This window comes from Anarrhichthys ocellatus, unplaced genomic scaffold (genome assembly GCF_004355925.1).
Source record: "Anarrhichthys ocellatus isolate YVR2014 unplaced genomic scaffold, GSC_Weel_1.0 scaffold63, whole genome shotgun sequence".
Lineage (NCBI taxonomy): Eukaryota > Metazoa > Chordata > Actinopteri > Perciformes > Anarhichadidae > Anarrhichthys > Anarrhichthys ocellatus.
The window spans coordinates 533,202-553,505 of NW_022280093.1; the positions used below are offsets into that span (position 1 = coordinate 533,202).

Here is a 20,304-nt window from a genome sequence, read left to right on the forward strand (position 1 = left end):
ATATATATATATTGTCTTTAGATCAGGCCCCTTTTTTTTATTTCTAGAAAGTTAGAATTACATTTATTTATATTTTATTTTGTTTCAAATTTTTATTTTATTTTGATAACGAGTCAAGCTACAAACAGGAAACAGGAGGAGAGAGAGAGGAGTAAAACATGCAGGAAGTGGAACAGGGGCGTTGCATTCTTAACCACTAGGCCACAAGCAGTAACCAAACTTTATAGTATTTCTATGTTGTGTAAACATGTCTCGCAGTAGGCGAGCTCTCAGTACAACTGATGTGACCTCAGGACGACTTACTTTAAACACATCGAGATGCTCAGAGAGATGGAATAAGCATGAAAGTGAAGGTGTTGGCGAGCTGTTGTTTTCTGGAGGAATGAAAAAACAACACCACTACAGCTGTGTTGTCATGGGGATTAATTGCCTCCCTGAACTACTGGTATCAATCCGTTTGTGCCAAAGAAGCGTCTTGTACACTTGTGGACAGAGACAAACACGGTGGAAACCAAATCAAAAAATAACCACTTTAGGTGATGGATGTTTATCTTAACTAACACAGTGTGTGAGAATGCTGCTGCTGTTTGAGCAATGGAGGTCCAGTCTGACACACACACACACACACACATAAAAAGGGAGCTGTCTGGCAGGGAGTAACCGGTGTCAGCTCCTCACAGTCGGCCTGACGAGCACCGAATGACGGAGGAAACCGCATTTTTCTACCTCCTGAAGACATGCGTTCCACTACCTCATGAATTGGCGCCGAGCTACCCGCTCTGTCCGTTCTGTCTCGGCTTGTTTCTCACTCTCTTCCTGTCTTTCTCCGTCTCCTTCCTCCTCTGCCTCAACGACAGCTCGCCACAATGAACAACATCCAAAACGACTGGCTCTCCAAGCTTTTTCAGTTCTGAGGTGTCCCAAAGCCAGCACATCGGGACAAATAAATCTTTTTGATTTATACATGTGAGCAGGGCGGTGGCATTAGTAGTTGCGTAGCCACCATCTGGGGGGCTCGGAGGGAAACTGCAACATGACTTTGAGGAAATACGAGCAGCACTGATATTAATTGCTGTGTTGTTTGCACGCCGTGTGGCATAATAGATGTTTCCAAGTCAATGTCCCCCGGTATTAAAATCCCATCGGTGGGGCCTATTTTTTTCTTTTTTTCCACTGAGGCATGTTAATTGTTCTCAAATGTGACCTGTGATGCTGTGTTTAATTGAGCCCAGACAGCCTCATTCTGACCCACATAGAAGTCGCACTGTGTGGCTGTCGTTGAGAGGAAGGAAAGTATCTGGTCTGCCTCTTTTTAAATGTTTGATTGCTGCCAACGGACACATGGATGCGTTTAACACTTGCTGTTGTTTCGGATTAAGCCATACCACCCCCCCTTTTTTTTTTTTTTTTGTTAATTTGAAAACCGGAGCTTTGGAGACCACCGACTTGTGGCCCCGCCGAAGATCTTTTTTTCTCCCTCTCACTCTGCTTGTCGCTGTAAAATGTAAACCAGCCGTCTGAGGAACACAGGGAGCGCTGCAGTAAGCCATTAGAGTAGGGAGGTGAAACATTTTGATCCCAATCCAAGTTTACTGATATTTTCCACTGGTTTGGGATTGAACGGATGCACATTCTTTTGTCGCACTGTAATTATTTTCTGTGCCACAGAATAACGCATCGGTGGATGATGCCGTTGGCCGTGTCTCGCACATATCTGAGTCTAAATATATGTTATCTTATGACAAGGCCAGTTTTGGCCCTCTCCTCGAGTTTTTCCTGTACCGTCGTCTGGCGGCGCGACGACAGAAAGCCGTTGATCTTCCTCAGTGTCCTCTCCACCGCAGCTGGATTTACGGCCGTCTTTCCTTCTCAAGCAAGTGACACGTTGGATAAATCACACCGTTGGTTTTCCACGAAGCCTGTGGATCAGTCTGGAGCGCGTAAAGGAAAGGCACCGGTCCGCTAACGGGGCGCAGCCTCGACACGTGCTGACAACAGCCTGGCAGTTTGAAAGTTTAATAGTTTTGTTTTGGAGCTGGTCGGGGATGCGTCTGTGACAGGCCGCACGCTCTCCCCTCTGACCTTTTTGGAGCACCTTCCCCGAAATGAGCCAGGGCCCTTGACCCCTTGACCCTCGCAAGTCCTCCAGTGCGGCCTGTTCACGTTCCCTCCACGTGCCGCCCGTTTTTTACAGCGGTTTACGGCCGAGTAAACGTAGAGACTTGATGTTAATGAGAGCTCCCAAACTCAGTTACCTTGCAGCGGCTAACAGTGCCGGCTAACGCCACGGCTTCTGTTTCTACAAGAGACACGTTTAATAAGATGCAGTAAAAAAAACGAAAACCCACCAAATGTCACTTAAGTGTCTGAGTTTAGTGCCGCAGCGCTACAGGTTGTGTGTTTTATAGTGCTGTTACACAATAATATATACAAGGGTTGGCATGGCCCAGCGTGCTGCGTGTCTGCCGCGTTAACAAGGGGCTCAGTTCAGATGCTTTCAGACCCAACAGTGAGTCAGACTGTCTGGGTTTGAGGTAATCACTCTCGCTCTCTCTCTCGCTCTCTCTCTCTCTCTCCCTCAGACACCAGTCGGGCCAAGAAGAAACAGGAGAGCGACGGCGTTGAGTACCACTTCATCTCCAAACATCTCTTTGAGACGGATATCCACAATAACAAGTAAGCACGACTGTGCACGGTATAAGTAAAGGAGAAAACTAAAGACTGAGCCAACAAACTGGTCAACCTTTGAATAGATTCTAACTTCATACAGTAGACATGGACTACATACGGTATGGGAATATCTACGAATTTGAAAACATAAAACCTCCCCTACAACTTTCCCATAGGCAGTGGTAATTCCCCCACATCGCAAACATATCTTTATATATATACTAAGTAAAAACATTTTCAGCTACACCGCCTTTATCGTGGTGGGCCATGAAGTTGTTTCCAGTGTCTTCAAATACTCATAAATAATATGACTCCATCTATTTCAGTCAATGGATTATTCACCACAAAGATATAAACTGTTCTGTAACATTAAAAAAAGCAAATCTTCACGTTCAAGCAGGAATTTTGCGCGGTGGTCTGATGGTTCCCGACCAGCGCTCGCCGCCACCGTTCATTCCCCCGCTGTCTTCCGTGTGTTTCTGTAACTCTATCGCGAGCTGGCGTTGACAGGACGGGCCCCGTGTCGGTCACCGATCTCCAGATCCAGAGGTCTCGTGTCTCTGCCTCCTCCTTCCCCATCAGGCTCTCTCTCTCTCTCGCTCTCTCTCTCTCTCTCTCTCTCTCTCTCTCTCTCTCTCTCTCTGACCGCCTTGACATTTGCGGCCAACAAATTGAAATGCAAGTTGTAACAGTCATAAGAATGATTGATGCCTTTCTGCCGGTCTCACACGAGCTGGAGAAGACATACTGTAGGGGTGCACATGCAAAACATTTATGCACGCAAACACACACACACACACACACACGAGTGTGACACAGAGGGGAAGCCTGTGGTGGCCGAGGGCATATAGAGTGTCAGAGCATGCAGAGAGAAGAAGGGGAAAGTGGGGGGGGTTGTATATTTAGGCCGTGTTGCGGTGTGGGTCGGAGGCATGCGATGCTTTTAGGCGGAGTCGGAGGGGCGAGAGACAGAGCTCTGATGTGGGGCGGAATGCGTGGGACACGCGGTGCGGAAATTACAGGGCAGCATACATAGAAGACGAGGAGCGAGGTGAACTTGTTTGCGTTAAGCCTCATCGCATGCAGCAGAAACAATGCAGGGATAGAGAAAGAAAACAACATTGTGAGTTTAGCTCAAACGACTTTCCCAAGGGATGCCCTGTTCTGTCTCAAAACGGCAGCAAGATTCATGCTCCTTAAAATAGCCAAAAAACCTCCACTGGCTAACTCACCTTCATCCACACACCTCTCACGACAAACGTTTTTTTTTTAATTACGCAGGCTACTGTAAGTTCTTAAATGAATTTCCCATAACCGAAAATGAGGTTTCTTATAGAGCCTCCTTTCTTTAAAAAACGCTGAGTAAAACTTTCTTACATGGGCAATTACCATAAAACATTCTCTTTACATGGCATCAGTCACTCTGCCCGGCGCTCGTCATGAGCAGACTGCATGCATGCCACACTATTAGCTTCAAATTCTTTCCACCTTGTTACTCACCTTGCTGCCCGTTTTCCCTCCTTGTTTTCTGCTAAAAAAAATAGACCAGTTTTTGTCCTCCCGCGACAGCTGATTGATGTCAAAAGGGGGAAGATTATCTGGTGGAGACGTGTTTTGCTTGGCGGGGTTAAAGTCCTGGTGGATTAAAATGAGGAAAGGTTTTGCCGTTTATGATCTGGTTTTTAAGTTCTGCTGGAGGATGCTATCTTCAGATCTGTCAGCGGTCGAGAGGGTAATCCTTCCGTCTCTGTGGATTTGTAGAGTTTTTATACATCAAATATCTCAGGAGTTTTGCTGACGCAGTAGACCAGATTGGGAAAAGATTGTAATGTCACTCTCTGAAGGGACATTAGTGTTGCATTAGATAACTAAGCCCTGCTCAAAACATTGTGTTTTCTTATTTAACAATCCTCTCATCTCTTCTCTCTTTCCATCTCTTTCCGTCTCACCTCTCAGGTTCATCGACTACGGCGAGTACAAAGGGAACTACTACGGCACGAGTCTAGACTCCGTACGCTCCGTCCTCTCCAAGAACAAAGTGTGCCTGTTGGATGTCCAGCCTCCTGTGAGTGACACAGACCTCGTCCTCTCCATCTCGCCGACAGTTGTCCCTCACTTCTCTGTTTTTTCTTGTAGCCTTGTGATACCTCAGAAGCAGATCTCTTTCGTCCCCGGCTTTCCTGAGGCCTTGGCTGCTTACTGGGTTACCAAAGTGTTTTTTTCGGGGGTTTTTACCGGGAGTAATTAACTCTAATTTCCTCTATTTGAAGATTTCCTCTTTGGCTTATGTGTCTTGGGTGTAGTGGTGATCAAACCCCACGAAACAATGGCCCCAGCTTGTCGCTTAGCCCGGCGAAACCCACCGTATCGCCCCCGTGCTCTGCCCCGCCAGCTCCTCCCTGTTTGTTTTCACTCAGCGGATAATGACGGGCACTAACGCACCATTATATAGATTAGCCTGGCAGGCTCTCAAACCTGAGAGTCGGCCCCAGAGCCCTCGGCTAATGTCTGAGAGAAAGAGCCTGTGGAAGCTCATGTGGGTGTTTGTGCATTTATGTATGTGCTTTTTTTTTTTTTTTTTTTACTGCATTTGGCATACAATTGTGGTGTTGTGTAAGCCCCCCGTCTCTACCTCCACAACACGACTCATGGATCAGATCACTGGCTGTGTCGGAGCATGTTATTTCATACGCCTCCCAGTGGTTCCTCTCCTGCCCCTCCTTTGGCTTTTTATCCGTCCTGCTATCAGTAGCGGGTTTCAGACCCACCGCCCGTTAGCACGGCGGGACGCCCAGATTGCCAGGGGAGAGCCCGAAGCTCGCCTGACGCCACCGCTAACCAGCTCTGACCTCTCTCCCACTTCTTGAGAAGCAGATGGGCGGTGCCGTGTCGTGCAATTGTCACCAGAAATAAGAGGCAAGAAGGCAGATGTGGGCAGAAAGTTGTCCTCCAGTATCTTCCAAAAGAACCACATGTACTACACAAGTCCATGTGGCAGAGGCCTGCCCTTAGTTTCACAAACCATTCAACCACTGGTTGGCTTTTAAGGAGACACACCTCGGGCATAAACGTTGTTTTTCATGCACTGGTCAACTTTGAGTTTTTGGCCATTTTTTCTCTCATGTCTTCTTTCATACATGTAGGGGTTTATTTTACAGTTTACAATTTGCATTAGCGTTGCCTCATTTGCATATTTAAACATATTTCAGAAAACTTGTGATGCAAAAAATAATTGTTATTGTCAGTAATCAACTTGGGGAAGTGTTATGGTTATTTCTATTGGTTAATAGTTAAATTCCTCTATTCACCTGGGGGGGTTTCTGACTCTGATCCAGAAATCCACTTACATACACCAAACACGTCTCTATGTTCTGAAGGTTTTTACGGAGGACTTTGTTCATATATCATTCATAGCCTGATTTATACAACATTCTATTCCTAAAAACATGGTGACATGGCTGTTGACAGTATTTTCTGATTTACGGAGTGATCCAAAGAGATATCCAAGATTCCCTCAGTAAAAACCAAAAAAGGCTAATATGTCAACAAATTGAAAGAAGAATTTGGAACCTGACTTTTTCCAATGTTCAGATTTCTGTTCTGTCTGATGAGATGATGCCAAAACAGTATATTTAAACATACATTTTCAAAAATATTAAAGTAAAATAATAATGATTTATCATCTTAATGTAGCCTAAGTAATCAACTGGGGAAGTCTCACAGCGATATATATTTGTTATACATTGTTGACCCTATTCAGCTGTAGTGTCTCCCCTTCACCCTTCAACACACAGCAACCCGATCTCATAATTCATATTTATTTCCAGACCTTAAAGCTCCTGCGGACGGCGGAGTTTAAGCCCTTTGTCGTGCTGGTGAAGCCTCCAGCGCTCGAGAGACTGAGGGAGACCAGACAGAACGCCAAAATCATATCGGGCAAGGACGACAAGGGGTCCGCCAGGGCTTTCACGGTAAGAGGACGCGAGGGGAACGTTTATCTCTCACACTGAGTCCGACATCGATCAGCATGACATGTTGTCTCAGATGAGATTAAGTTAGATGAAAGTTGAATGACCCCTGTGAGGAAAGTGGACAGCTACAACAGAAAATAACAGGAAACAGATAATAGGATATACAGTAAGTTAGAATAAGGAGGGATTTTAAACAAGCGGCCGGGGAGATACAAATGGTGTTCAACCACAATGCAACCATCAATTATAGTTATTTATGAAGCTCTATACAATGATGTCATAGTGTAATACTGAAGAAACACACAGCAGATTAGCAGCAAGAAGAAATATCAGCAACACTATCTGGACCCTGTGTGTACATTATGTGTGTGCGTGAGTGATGAGGTCATCCCTCACACGCCTCCATCCCGGCCCCCGATGCAGATGAAACCAATTAGCCTGCGTTTGGTGCTGCTGCCGGGTGGGGGTGGATGATGGTTTTCCCAGCCCCACGCGGCGTGCGGGCGGGGGAGCGCGTGTCTCGCTCGCCTGCAGGCAGCGCGAAGGCCAAGATTTCGGTCAGCGACGCACCGCGGAGGGCCTGGCGGGACACCACGAGGAGAGAGAGAGAGAGAGAGAGAGGGAGAGGGAGGGGAAGAGACGAGACGGGCCTGTCAGAGAAACGGAGACGAACTGGCAACGTGAGGATGAGTGAAGTAGTGGTATCGGTGGAGACGGTGATGGGATGTGAGCCGCAGGTGTAAATCCAACATGGCGGGCAGAAGTGAGACACCTCTTCCAGCTGTGGTTTTGTACGTTTCTTTATTGGAAACGTATGCAAATCACATGTGAACCATCAGTTTGAACTCCTTTTAATATTCCCCACCTCCTGCTTACTTTCCCCATCCCTCTTTAGCCCCCACCCCTAGATTAAAAAGTCCCTGGCTGCCATAACCAAATTGCCAAATCACTTAAATATTTAAAGTTTTACTTTTCATTGACCTCTGGTCCGCATGGTACGCATCCGAATGAAATCGGGACTTGAACTTCACCTATAAAAAAATAGACCTCTTCAGTGCTGACCTCATGTTGCAACTCAAAAAAAAACCCAAAACAATTCACAATGTTTGACCATTCCTAACAGCCTTCTCATTCCACCACACACTGAACTCGGCTCCCCTTCATGTTCTATGTGAAGCAGCAAAGGGGCATGATGGGAAAGCCTGGGCAAAGTTCAAGTTTATGCAGCTCCCAAGATGCATCTGTATTAATGTTAGCTGAGGTAGCGTCTATGTTATAGCATAGCATACCATAGCATCTATTGTAGCGTTGTATGACACTGAAAGGCTCTTGTTTTTAACTCGAGTCATATTGTCGGGCTAACGGCACTCCCCAGACTCATCCTCCCCCCTCAGCGTGTCACACACACACTCAGGTGCTGCCGCCACACATGCAGCGGGGGGGCGTGCAGCTCGGTCACAGTCGAACACAACGTCCCGTCGATATTTGACTTCACCGCCGGACTTTTTAAAACCTCGCTGCAGACACAAAGTCAGCTTGCGCTAGTCGCACCTCGTTCGGCCCCCGTCTGCTCCTCGTCTCCCAGCAGGGGTCCAGAGAACGATGAGCTTTAGCCGTCAGAAACAGGATGGTTACCGCCAACCCGTGCCGGAGCTGTTATTACTCTCTGTCCCTTTACTAGCCTCTGCTATTCTCTCAAGACATACAAATGCGCCTCCATAAAACTCAGCCGGGTAACAAACCGGGTTCTGTGTACATGTTCCTCGGTGCTGTCGAGCGAGGTCGTCTCAGACCTATTCTGTCCCCCGCCAGCTGTATTTCTCTCTCTAAAACAGACAGGTCTGCTTTAATGATGAAGGCCGGGGGGGGAACAGTCGTCTCATTGTTTCAGCAGAGCAGTCTGACTTTATTTGGAACTGGAGATGATTCGGGGGGGGGTAGCTCTTTTTAAAAGGAGCTGAAGCTCAATGTAGAAAAACCCAACAATGCAACGCATGATTCAGGCTGTAATGTGATGTTACCGCAGTCATTTAAAGCTGATTTGTAGAGATCTGCTTGGCTTTGGATGCTTATTCAGAGAAAGAGAGGACAGGCGTGTGTTATGTAGATTAATAAAGGAGGGGGGGTGATACGCACGCTGTTTTGTGCCACTGAAAATGAGTCCTGTAAGGCGACGTTTTCCTCTTAACACGGTAAAACGGACACAGTAAAATCACAAATAACTGCAATCAGGAAAATGATTAAACAATACAAAGCCATAAAAGCTTGACAATGATTTTAAAATCTGCAGCCCGGGCAAACATCAATGGTCAAACCAAACTGGGAGTCAGCGGCCTCATTTTGTGCAGTAAAAACGGCCATTTATCCAGAACAGAGCGCTTAAACAGGCGCAAGACGCTCCATCGTTTCATGTGGAAATTAAACGATCTAATGGCAGCGGGGAGGAACGATTTCTCGTTTCTCCAGTTTGGCCCTCCTTAAAGTGGCATCGGCTCAAACTGCCCTCTGAGGAGAGCGATTCCAGCGCGGAGCAGCGGACGCCAAGAGAATATCCACTCACCCGCCCAGCTTTCAGTTTTCTCTCTTTACATCCGTCTCTTTTCCTTCACCCTGCATCTCTCACTATATTCTCCCCACCGGTTCTCATTCTCTTTTCCATCTCTCCACCCAGCTCGCCGTCCCTTAAGCGGCGTCCCGCTGTGATTAATGTTCTTTTACCTGGAACCGTCTAACGAGAGACAGACACAGTGACCCCGCTGACGGGCATGGAAACATCACTCACACACACAAAACAGCTCCCTGGGTATGTTTAGTTGCCAGGAGCGGTCCGAGGTGTTGTGTGCGTCGCACGCGGCGGTCATCTGTGAAGTCCCAACAGTGAGAGACCGGATTTCGGTCCAGATGACGAGGAATCACAGTCCCGCCGCGGAAGACTTCTCTCCTGCGGCCCAACAAAACCCTCTGTCTGTAAGGGAGATTATTTTTAACAAACAGAAAACGGGCCTTTTTGCCGAGTGTCACGGCGAGTGAGTGGTTATATTTAGCCGCGCAACGAATCCATTACGAAGCGGAAAACCCACCAGAAACATTCTGAAGCGACTCCTTGGCTTGGGACTTTGAAGCTTTAGCGAGGCTGCGTTTATGTGCGTACACATTGCGAGCAGCTCCGTCCTGCTTGCATGTGTGTGTGTGTGTGTGTGTGTGTGTGTGTGCGTGTGTGCGTGTGTGCGTGCGCGCAATTTGAGTTTCATGCACATGAATGTGCATCTGTGCGTATTTATAATTGTGTGTTTGGCAAAAGGGGCTCACTATAAAAACCATATCTGTCCAGAAATCTACAGCTGAGCGTTTCCAGGAAAAACACGAGGCTAAATCAGTGCAGCCACTTTAGCCCCGCTGTTGCACCCAAAGGCCGCACCTGCCAGGACCCACAGGGCTGGCAGCCTCAGAGGGGACCACCGGGGAGAGATACCTGGGCTGTCTCAGAACGCTCCGTCTATGAATACAGGAGCCGAGATAGGCGACGTGTTGACTCCCACCCTGATAAAAATATGCTGTTTGGCTACCCCTCACAGTTAGCACGTGGTTTTGTTCTGTACACTGGACGGCTGATTTGCATATGGACCTGGAAAAAGTCTTCACCCCCCCCACCCCGAAGGACCCCTATTTAAACCTCAGTGCAGCAGCATGCAGGGATTTCATGCAGCTCTCTCGTGTTGTGCTGACGAGGCACCTTTTTAAATGGATGTGTGCTTAACAAAGCGAACCCTAGCCCGTAATATGTCGTGAACTAGCTCATTCATTCACCCACTGAATTAGTAAACCATTACTTAATTTAAAGTGGCAATCTCAAAGATTTTCATTTATATAAAAGTCTGTTAAGTCAAGGTAACACATTGAGCCTATGACCCACTGACGAAAGCGTTGCAATATTTTTCTAATTGCAGTATTATGAACTGGACGTGACATTCCCCCAAAAAATACTGTATTAGTTTTCCTCCATTAAATACACACAAAAAATGTAACTTTGCACACAATTCTGAAAACTGACATGTTAGTATGGAAGGCTCATTAGAATAAGAACTACCTTTGCAAAAGGTGCGCCATATTTCTCTCGCAAGCCAATCAGAGCCGACCGGGCTTTTTTCAGCACGTGGTCTTAAAGAGACAGGCGCCAAAACGGAGCGTTTCAGACAGACCGTGTGAGAAAAATATGTTTTTTTTAACACCGAAGCGTGTAAACATGTCCTAGTAAAAAAAACTGAATACAATTACAAACCAGAAAATAAGCATAGACATCCTCTTTAAATCATCAAGTCTATATTACAACGCCTCGCCTAATATAAGTGAATTCATGACTTAAAGTCGATATGAAAGTTGAGTAAGTCAGTGTGTGTAATGCAAAGTGTTAGTGGAGTCCTAAACTGGATGGAGTCCCAAGATGTGTATTCACTTTATTGTATTTCTTGGTTTAGAACATCTAAACACTAGCTGATGATCGAGGTGTGCCTTTGTACGTGATGCTTTGGAGGAGGACAAGTTGTAAACGCTGAACTCTCAAACAAAGTCATGAGTTGAATCGCGTTTTGATTCTGTCAAATGGAGTCTAGAGTCATCTTCTGTATACACAGGAAGCTTTTGGAAGGTCGACCACGATCGGATCTGTGAACGTGTGTTCAAATGTTGTGATATTATGAAAGAAAACTAGGTCAAATCATTTTCATCATCACATTTTTAAATCTTATTTTTCCTTTGTAGATCATAGTAATATATATTCGTGCCCATTTTGAGATCTATTTTGCACACACACTTCTGACCTTCGAGAAATATTCGGCCAGGTTCAGGCGGTCCGATCCCTCCCAGTCCCTAACGGTGGAGCAGCGTCGCCACAAGCTGTCATTTCCCCATCGCGCATATAAAATCCAGACCGGCTATAGTGTATGTTTTACATGTCTGTCTTTTGGAAATGCCGGTTATGTTTTTGTCCCCTGCTTATTTTGAGGACTTTTTTTTTTTTGTATTTTCTTTGAGAATTGGACGACCGTGTGAGGAAATGATAAAAATTCCTTGAGGTCGGGTTGCTGCACGGGGAGCTTTTAGTGCGTGGTCTGTGCCAGGGTTCATGTGTGGGTACCGTGTCTCCGGGAGGTTATAAAGGGCTTCACACGGGCCACTTTGTGTTTATTTGCGTGTTCTATTTTGTGTTCACAGTATGTGAATTTATCTCCCCTCCTGTTTACCGAGGCTACCCTCGGTTCCTCCCCCCCCCCATTCGGTTTTGCCGCCATTTCGTGCATTTTGTGTCTCTCATCTTTTGTCTCTCTGTTCTCACGCACACTGCAGGAGGAGGACTTCCAGGAGATGATGACCGCCGCCCAGACGTTGGAGGCCCAACACGGCCACCTGTTCGAGAAGGTCATAGTGAACGATGACCTCTCGGCGGCCTTCGGCGAGCTCCGGTTGGCGCTGAAGAAAGTGGAGACGGAGACCCAATGGGTTCCGGTCAGCTGGACTCACTCCTGAGATCCACACGGACTGTACGAGGAGAAAAGGGAAGGGCTTTGGCGAAAATATGCAGGTTTTTTGAAAATCTTTCTATGTCTGCTAGTGTTTGGGGGGGTGGGGAGAACGGGAATAAAACTGCTGCGTCGCCATACCTGAGCTGCACGGAGCTAAAAAAAAAAAGAGAGAAGCTTTTGCGTGAGATCGGGCTGGATTTAGACCTCTGTCGTAGTCTGGATGCGGACCTCCAGGTCCGAGCAGATCCGACAGGGGCCGAGGCTGAGGGGCGTCCGTCCAGAACGCGGTCCTTGGACATCAATCTGGGTCTCAGTCTGGGCCGCACAGCCATGGCAACGGGGTCGGAGCTCCTCGGTCCAAAACCAGAACGTGGAACGAGCCTGGACCATTGCCTCACCAGCGAGTCCTGCCAGCACATCAGCAACCGCGCCAACCAGGACTCCATCTTTAGTGTGTTTATAACATTAGGCCATTAGAAACCAAAGGGATTGACACATTTCTTTCTTGTTGGACAACGTACATGCATATGTCTGTAAAAGAACACTTAACGGGGGAGAGGGGGAGAGAGGAAAACATATTTGCCTTCTGTCTTACTGTATTTCTGTACTTCTGTAATGCTTCCATAACTGTTACTCCAAACAAAGCATCGTCTGGTACAGTCCCGAGAAAGGGCAGTAAGTGTAATTTTATTTAAGAGAAATTAATATATTTTCTAATATCCGCCTTTTATACACGTATCCTGACTCCTGATCTCAACTGTAGCCACCGATCTGACAGCTCCTCGCACCCGAGGCGTCTCGTCTTTCAGTCAAGACTAGTTTTCCCCCTACAAAGCACACAGAGAGCCATTTTTATTTAGGTGTTATATATTCCATTTAGGAGCATTATGAAAAAAGCCCTTCAAACGAAGGTGCCCAACATAACAGCTTTGCCATTTAATGTCTCAGAACTGGACACTTTTTGGCAGCCTGCTAGAAGAAAATGTTCACAATTGTGTTTTATTAGGGTGGAGTCTTTATTTTTATTCACATGGCTGCAGCGAGGCTGCTAATAGAAGGTCTGCAGCACACGTCCAGGGTTCTAACTCAGAGAAATGCTAAGTAGCTGCCCTGGACTTTATGAGCATGAGAAGTTTATTGCTAATTTGAGTCCTATTCCCGGTCTGACTGACTTACTTTTTTTTTTTTTTTTTTTTTTACTTCTAACTGATTTTCACAGCAGCCAGTTATTAATCCTGGCTGTATTATTATTATTATTACTGTCACTAACAATGGTACAGCCCCCTGGTAGCTTCTCCTTTCTTTGCTGATGAATGATGAAGAGCAATATTTGACACTTTAAAGGAATAGTTTGCCACCTTACTTATAGTGAGACGAGAAGGTCGACGCCACTTTCATGCATATAATATTATTGATGAACCTTGAGGCGATTAGCTTAGCCTAGTTTAGCTTAGCATAAAGACTGGAAACAGGGGTCAACTGCTAGCCTGGCTCCGTCCAAAGATCGGAAATATGCAGCAGCTCTAAAGTTGTGGTTTTATGAACTTGTGTTTTCACTCCGTGAACAATTTATTTATTAATTTGTAAGCTTTAAAGGAGCTGCTACACGTATATTTTTTAAACTGTGGCGAGAGCCAGAGTGGTTGTCTCCCCATGCGTTGTGTTTATGCTAAGCTAAGCTAATTATCTTCTGCCTCTGGCTCCATACATAGAGTACAGCCATGAGAGTGGTATCGATTACTAACCCTTGGCAAAAAAACAACAATAAGCATATTTTCACAAAGTCAAACTGTTTCCCAAACGATGTATTTTGACCATTTGGTTTTTATACTGTGCGAATGAATTTCCTCTCATACACTAGCTTTATGTCCAGCTCAGGTTATACTGCCCAAATTTCTTTATGTTCGTTTATTCTACCTTTTCCACCCACTGTAATATTTATACATTTGATTTATGTCCATTTTTAAAAAAAGGGTAATATGAGTGTTCAGTAATGACACATTTTAAAGGGACTTTAACGCCCCGAGTCTTTTATTCATTTTAGTGTCACATTAAATCCCCTCTTTATATATTATTTCACTCGTTCACTTGTTCATATTTCACCCCTCTGTCATCTACTTTATCGATCAGAATCAGATTTGTACAGTCTCCAGAAAATATTTTGAATTTCCTGCTGTAAATGAAATGCTGTTGTATGAATTGACATTATTCTTGATAACTGCTACATTTTATATTAAAGAAAATCCAACTAAACTCGTACGTGCAAAGATTGAGAGCAGTGATACGTGTTCCAGTGTTTCTGGGATTTCTGCCCTTGAGTGCCTTTTTTGTTTTAGAAGAAGAAGAATATTGCAGCCACGTCTTTCGGCTGCTGCCACAGAAGTTCGCTCCGGAGTTCACAGTTGTGTAAACAGTGCTGACACCTTTCATCTCGTCAGTGAGTAAATTTGGCCGTTACAGCTGAATTGGAGTTTCTGAATATTGCAGTACTTTTCCTCACACTGCAATCACCTTTAATGAATTTTAAATTGTGATTTGGCTTCCTGGTGGCTCAGCTGGCTGGTGTCTTTATAGTCTGACCTGTCATATAAAGACGAAAAAAATGAAAAAATAACTATTCATCTGTCATTGCAGATTTTCATCCAGCTCGTACATTCCTGTAAATGTATTCAGAAACTTTTTGTCATCACCACAAGTGCACTTGTCTTGCCAGGTTTCCATTCAACGTCATATTTAACACTCATTTTCAAACAAATGTTCTTAAAATCAGCAAAATAAAATGCACATTTCCACCCACTACTGTCATATGAATATTAGTGTTAGTTCTCCAGTCGGATGCTATTACAGCAGCGATGACGTCATTAAAAATGCGCGAGTCATAGCTCAAAGGAATGAAAAGGATGCGGAAAACGTGATGGTAATATGACGTTAATGTTTGTTTCATGTATTCATTTGAGAAAAATGGAGCAGAAACGTCATCAACATCATGGTTGTTTTATTGCACTGCATCGTTGCTTTTATGGATGCACCAACTTTTCACCTCAGCCAAGGTAAATATTTTGAGTTGTTTTTTTTTTAATATCCGGTGTTGCCACCCTCCGCACACAAATTGAAAATGTGCATAAAAAGACACTTTAGGTTGTGACATCCAGATGGAGCATGAACTCCTAAAAGAGTCGCTGAGGATTTGTTGGATCGAGATTGAAGCAAAGGGCCCGAATCCAGTTACTGCTGAAACCACCAGAGCGGCACGGCCCAATTAAACACCAGTGTCCTGCTGCAGCTGTGTGCCAAATTACTAACTCAGATGTCACTGGACCTTTGAAAACAGTGGCTCTGGGAATGAGTCGGTGGGGGTGGTAAAAGGGGGGCTCCTGAGAAGTCCGGCCTTCAAACCAGCGACCCACTGGAGGATTCAACGGGCCTCCGCTTGATGAGGTTCCAACAAAAATCCCCCACCGGTCCAAATCAGGTTGCCTAACCTTCACATTTCCGCTGTGTTAACTTTGATGGCTGTGTGGAGAGGGGGAGGGGGGGCGGATAAGGATGCAGTGAGGTTGAGGAGCAGGCGGTGGCACGGCAAGGTCAGGAGAAGGTAACGGCACTCACTCAGTCTCAGTCCGAAAGAGAAGAACCCGTTATTATTCCACGTCTTGATCTCTCTTCAGGTCTTTCTCTCACTCTGTCTTTCTTCTTAATTGGAATAACAGAGTGATGGGGGGGTGGACTGGAAGGCTGCCAGCTGTACGTATGTGTCTCATCATGCCCTCTGATCTCAGGCAAGTTTAGTGAGTGAGAAAGGTTTCCCCCTTCAAGCATGTTCAGCACGAGGCGGACGCCACACTTGCCTTGTCCTGGGTAGTTTGGCGGTCGAGGGAATGCGTGGACAGGGACATTCTGAAGGTTCTAAGTGAGTGTAAATGGAGCCCGTTTCCTCTCACGTCGTCACACCAAAGGGCGGACCAGGGTTTACGACCTTTCTTTTTCTGCCAGGGATCTCTAGAGTAAAGGTGTCCCAGTCTCAGACTCGAAGGAGCCGATGTAGCTGGTTCCCTCTCCGGTATTTTGAGTATTCTTCAGTCCTCGCTTCAACCCCTTACACTCAAGTTTGTCTTCACCTAGTACGTCACACACTGTATGGTTTCCCATGCGCTTATTTGGCTCCAAGTGTGTCGAGTTATGTTTTGATAGCTCTCCAGTCGCCCTAAAAGGGGAGTGACGCTCCCTGGACTCCCGAGACCTGTTCCTGTTAACGAACGATGAGCGCCTGATTCACCGTCATCGCAGTTGGTAACGGACGTGCTGTTTTGCTTCCTGGTTCCTTGACGTGTCTTCAGTCTGCGCTTCAAGTAGCCCACGCTGCTGTCAAGAGCGATGGGAGCCCGGACGCTGTGCTTTATTCTCCTTAAAAATGGGGACGACAGAAACACGTGTTCGCAGATTAGGTTTCTCCCGACACGGATAACGAGAGGAATCGGTCACATATGCCAAGGTACTTTCGCTGAGTTATGATGTAATACTGAAATATACTATGTGTGTACATTTGTGCCTGTGCATATATGATGGATAAAACGGAACGGTAAATGCCACTGCCCTACAGTAAGTAGTAGCAAAAGAAAAGAAAAAAAGACACTCTCATAAATCTTCATATCGTTGTATAAAAGTTTGCCTGCAGCCCCTGACTGATTTAAGATAAGAAATCCCTCATTCTCTCTATTCATCTTCCTCCGTCATCTCTTGAAGAGTGAGCTGCCATGTGAGTTAAGGCCAAGCGATGGCTTCCACAGCTCAGACATGAACACTGGCGCTCACCGAATCAAAGACCTGCCCTCCTGTCTAACCCCCCCACCCCCTTTTGGTCCGACAACTATAATCGTTTGGGAATCTGAGGATTTATTGTGAGCGAAGTTCGGCTTTTATCTCAGATCCCGTGGATTAACGTTGCAGTAATGTCTCATGAATCGGTCTCTTTCTTGCCCTTTTGATGTATTTATTTTTACGTCCATAAATCCTTTATTAACTGAACCCATTGTTTGGGAGCTGAGGGCCCAGAGCTAGACAAGCGGGGGCCGAGGCAGGAGGAGAAGTGGGCCCAGTAGACGAACAAGGTGGGATTAAGTCGTGGAAAAGTCCGAAATCCCGTCCTGTCCCGGGCCCAGCGACATGTCAGAGCGGTTCCCGCTATGTCCACTTGACACATTTCGGAAACCATTAAAGCGAAACGTCCCAAGTCTCGCCTTACGATATATGCTGCAATCATTTAGATTTACTGCGTTCAAATTACAGCGTCAGGGCCAATATCCTGAAACGAGACTCCATGTGATAAGTCCCGCCCGTGTAGCAAGACAAATTGTCTTCAGCATCAGAAGAGGGTAGGCGAGGTAAGAAGGAAGGGGGGACCCATGCTCCCGCTGAGATCTCTCATCATTTTCATAAGCGCTCATCCTGAATAGGCCTTTCTTATGGAGCCTCTCGCTTCACTTTCTCTCGGCGTTCCGCCATCCTGCCCTTGCCCAGCCTTTCATGTGGTGACTCAGTCCATCACCGCGGCTTTACCGTAGGAGCGAGCCAGCGATGCCGCTCTGTTTTCCTCATCCCCGGGTAAATGCCCTTGACCAGAGGGAGACTTCTGTAGACTAATGGGGCTTTAGGCCAGGAGCTTCCGCCCACCCTGTCTCCTCAGCCGAATTAGCCTCCACCATTACCTCATGTCTGTAGGCAAAGGTCTTCGGGGCACATTACCTTGAGCTGTATTTCTCAATTACAGGACTTTAAGAACTGTAACGTAGAGGGGGAGTGAACAGGGGATGCCCTTCATTCCTCCGCGGGCCAGAAAACGCCTTTTTCACCCTGATGAGAATATGTGGCAATCATAACACGCTCGGTCCAACAGCCGTGGTCATTAATGCGGGTTGACGTGTTTACACGCTGCCCGCTGGGGCTGTGCAGGTTAACTCGTCTCCGCGTCCACATTTTGAGAGCGAGACCAAGGGGTAAAAGTTCATCTGGAGGGTCCGTTGCGCTAAAAAAAAAAATTCCTCTGACATGTGGAGCTAAAGCAGCATACGGGGGCCGAGGTTGCACAAAGGCGTTGACTATGTTGGAGGAGTTCGGAGCTGTCCACCTGTATTTTCTTAAACTTTCTCCACGGCCTTCCCCCGAGCCTTGTTGGCCTCTATCGAAGCAGCTTTAATTACACAGACTCTGAACTGTCATCTTTAAAGTTGGAGCACTCTGGAGGTCAGGACCTTCCTCGGTGTGCTACAAATTAGTCCCAACACTGCCATGATTTCCCCTTGTTAGGGTGAGTGAGAAAGGCAAAAAAAAAAAAAAATGTACCTGCTTTCCAAATGTGTCTGTTTTTCATTGCAATGACGCATTCTTTCAATAGTCTGCATTATCCTCGTAGGTTTCCAGCAGCGCTGCCATTGGAATGGCTTTGCGCAACTTTGTAAAACCCAATACATGCAAATGTAAGTAGCAAAACAGTGTTTCTCCATCTTCCAACTATACGCCACTCAAATGGAATGCGGCAGTGCGTCCAGCTGGGGTATGAGAGCCCAGCAGCAGTAGCCACGCTGACCCTGTGTAATGACGGTAAGTGGATTACAAGGAGGCCCTGGTCATTGGTCATTAATATTGAGTCTGCTAGAGTTACCTCCATGTGACGGCAGCTACACCACAGGGACTGAAGCACAGGACCTCCAAGATACCTGAGAAGCTCATTGCTCTGTGCAGGACCTCAGATGTGACTGACAGGCCCCTGAAACTAAAAAGGACGGCAGAGAGATTAGTGTGGACCATTTCTGTTTTGGGGTTAATAGTTGATGATTGAGTATAGTATAACCCTACCTGTGCTGACCTCACCACTGTCGGCTTAACGTTGTTCATAAGATGTTTAGCATTTCCGAGTCTGAGAGGTGAATGGAATTTTGTATGTAGTGCTCTCAAAGTTGATGAAAAAAATCTTAATGACTAATGCAACATCTTTTTCCATAAACGGTGGCCCGTGCATCCTCGGTCACACCAACATTTAGGATGGCTTAATTATTATTATATTATGGCAAAAATGGAGGAGGCTGTTGTGTTGTAGCTTATTAGCAGTGTTGCACCATTCACTTTTATTTAACCTTTCTTTGTTAAAACCAACAAAGTTATGTTTTTTGACTGTAATGAGGCAGGAACGTATTGTACTGTTAGCGACATGCGAACAGACTCGGTGCCTTTGTGACCATGCTTGTGTCTGGCTAACGCTAGCCGGTTCCCAGCTGCCTAGCGTGTTAGCTCCCGAGCTACAGAAGTTCACCAACCAGCACGGTGAGCTAGTCTGTATACATTAGCAAGCTTCTAGCATTGCCTATATCACCATAATGTGCAACGTTCTGGTGTGACCGGGCCTTTACTCTTACTATTAATATACTACTATTTGTATAATCGACAGAACATGTTGAGAGAGAGAGAGAGAGAGAGAGCTCAAAAACTAGACAAATGAAACCAAACTACATTCACATGCACTTAACAATGTCACGAAGACAGAGTAACAATTGGGTAACTTATTGTGATGTATTGACGCTTTCACCCTCAACCTACAGTGAGGTAACGGCTCTTCTTTATCCAACTCAAATGGCGTAGGCATTGGGATTTACTCTAAATCTAATATTTGGTCCTTTGTGCAGGTGTGCAGCCTTTATGGCTTTTGCGTAATAGCCTTGATTGCCAAATATAACATGAAGTACATGTGTGGTCTTGACAACATATGTGAGCTAATAAGAATGAAATGTTGGATTCCCCACAGAAATGTGAGGACATAGGGTTTGATTAGCTCCACAAGGCTACACGTCACCACATTATGAATCTCCACGTTTAAGAAAACAGAGGGACACATAACAAGCCGTGTTCGTGAATGCAACAAGCGCTACCATGAAGCCCCAGAGGTTGAGTGAATGTATATCTTTTCGCTGATGTGGCTTCACGCTGCACGCGAAGGTCTTGTAACAGACAAGCAGACACCACGTTGTTATCGCCATGTTCTGGGAAACACGGCGACATGTTAGGAGCTCTTGGCACCTCTGTATCAACAGCACGCTGGGCTGACGGGGCCTCAACCCTGATCATGACAATCGCAGATGTAACGCTTAGCTTGT

General features: G+C 46.1%; 1 protein-coding gene across 4 annotated transcripts in view; it reads left to right on the forward strand.

Annotated features, from left to right (window-relative positions):
- The window catches only part of mpp7a (MAGUK p55 scaffold protein 7a), a 135,137-nt gene extending 120,724 nt beyond the window's left edge, over positions 1 to 14,413 (forward strand). For all 4 annotated transcript variants that reach the window (XM_031872389.1, XM_031872387.1, XM_031872390.1 and 1 more), the window contains 4 exons: positions 2,583 to 2,676; positions 4,627 to 4,735; positions 6,498 to 6,641; positions 11,985 to 14,413. In XM_031872389.1, the coding sequence (XP_031728249.1) occupies positions 2,583 to 2,676; positions 4,627 to 4,735; positions 6,498 to 6,641; positions 11,985 to 12,164 (527 nt within the window). In that variant the 3' untranslated portion in view covers positions 12,165 to 14,413. The remainder of the gene's footprint in view (positions 1 to 2,582; positions 2,677 to 4,626; positions 4,736 to 6,497; positions 6,642 to 11,984) is intronic.
- The last annotated feature ends 5,891 nt before the right edge of the window (positions 14,414 to 20,304 follow it).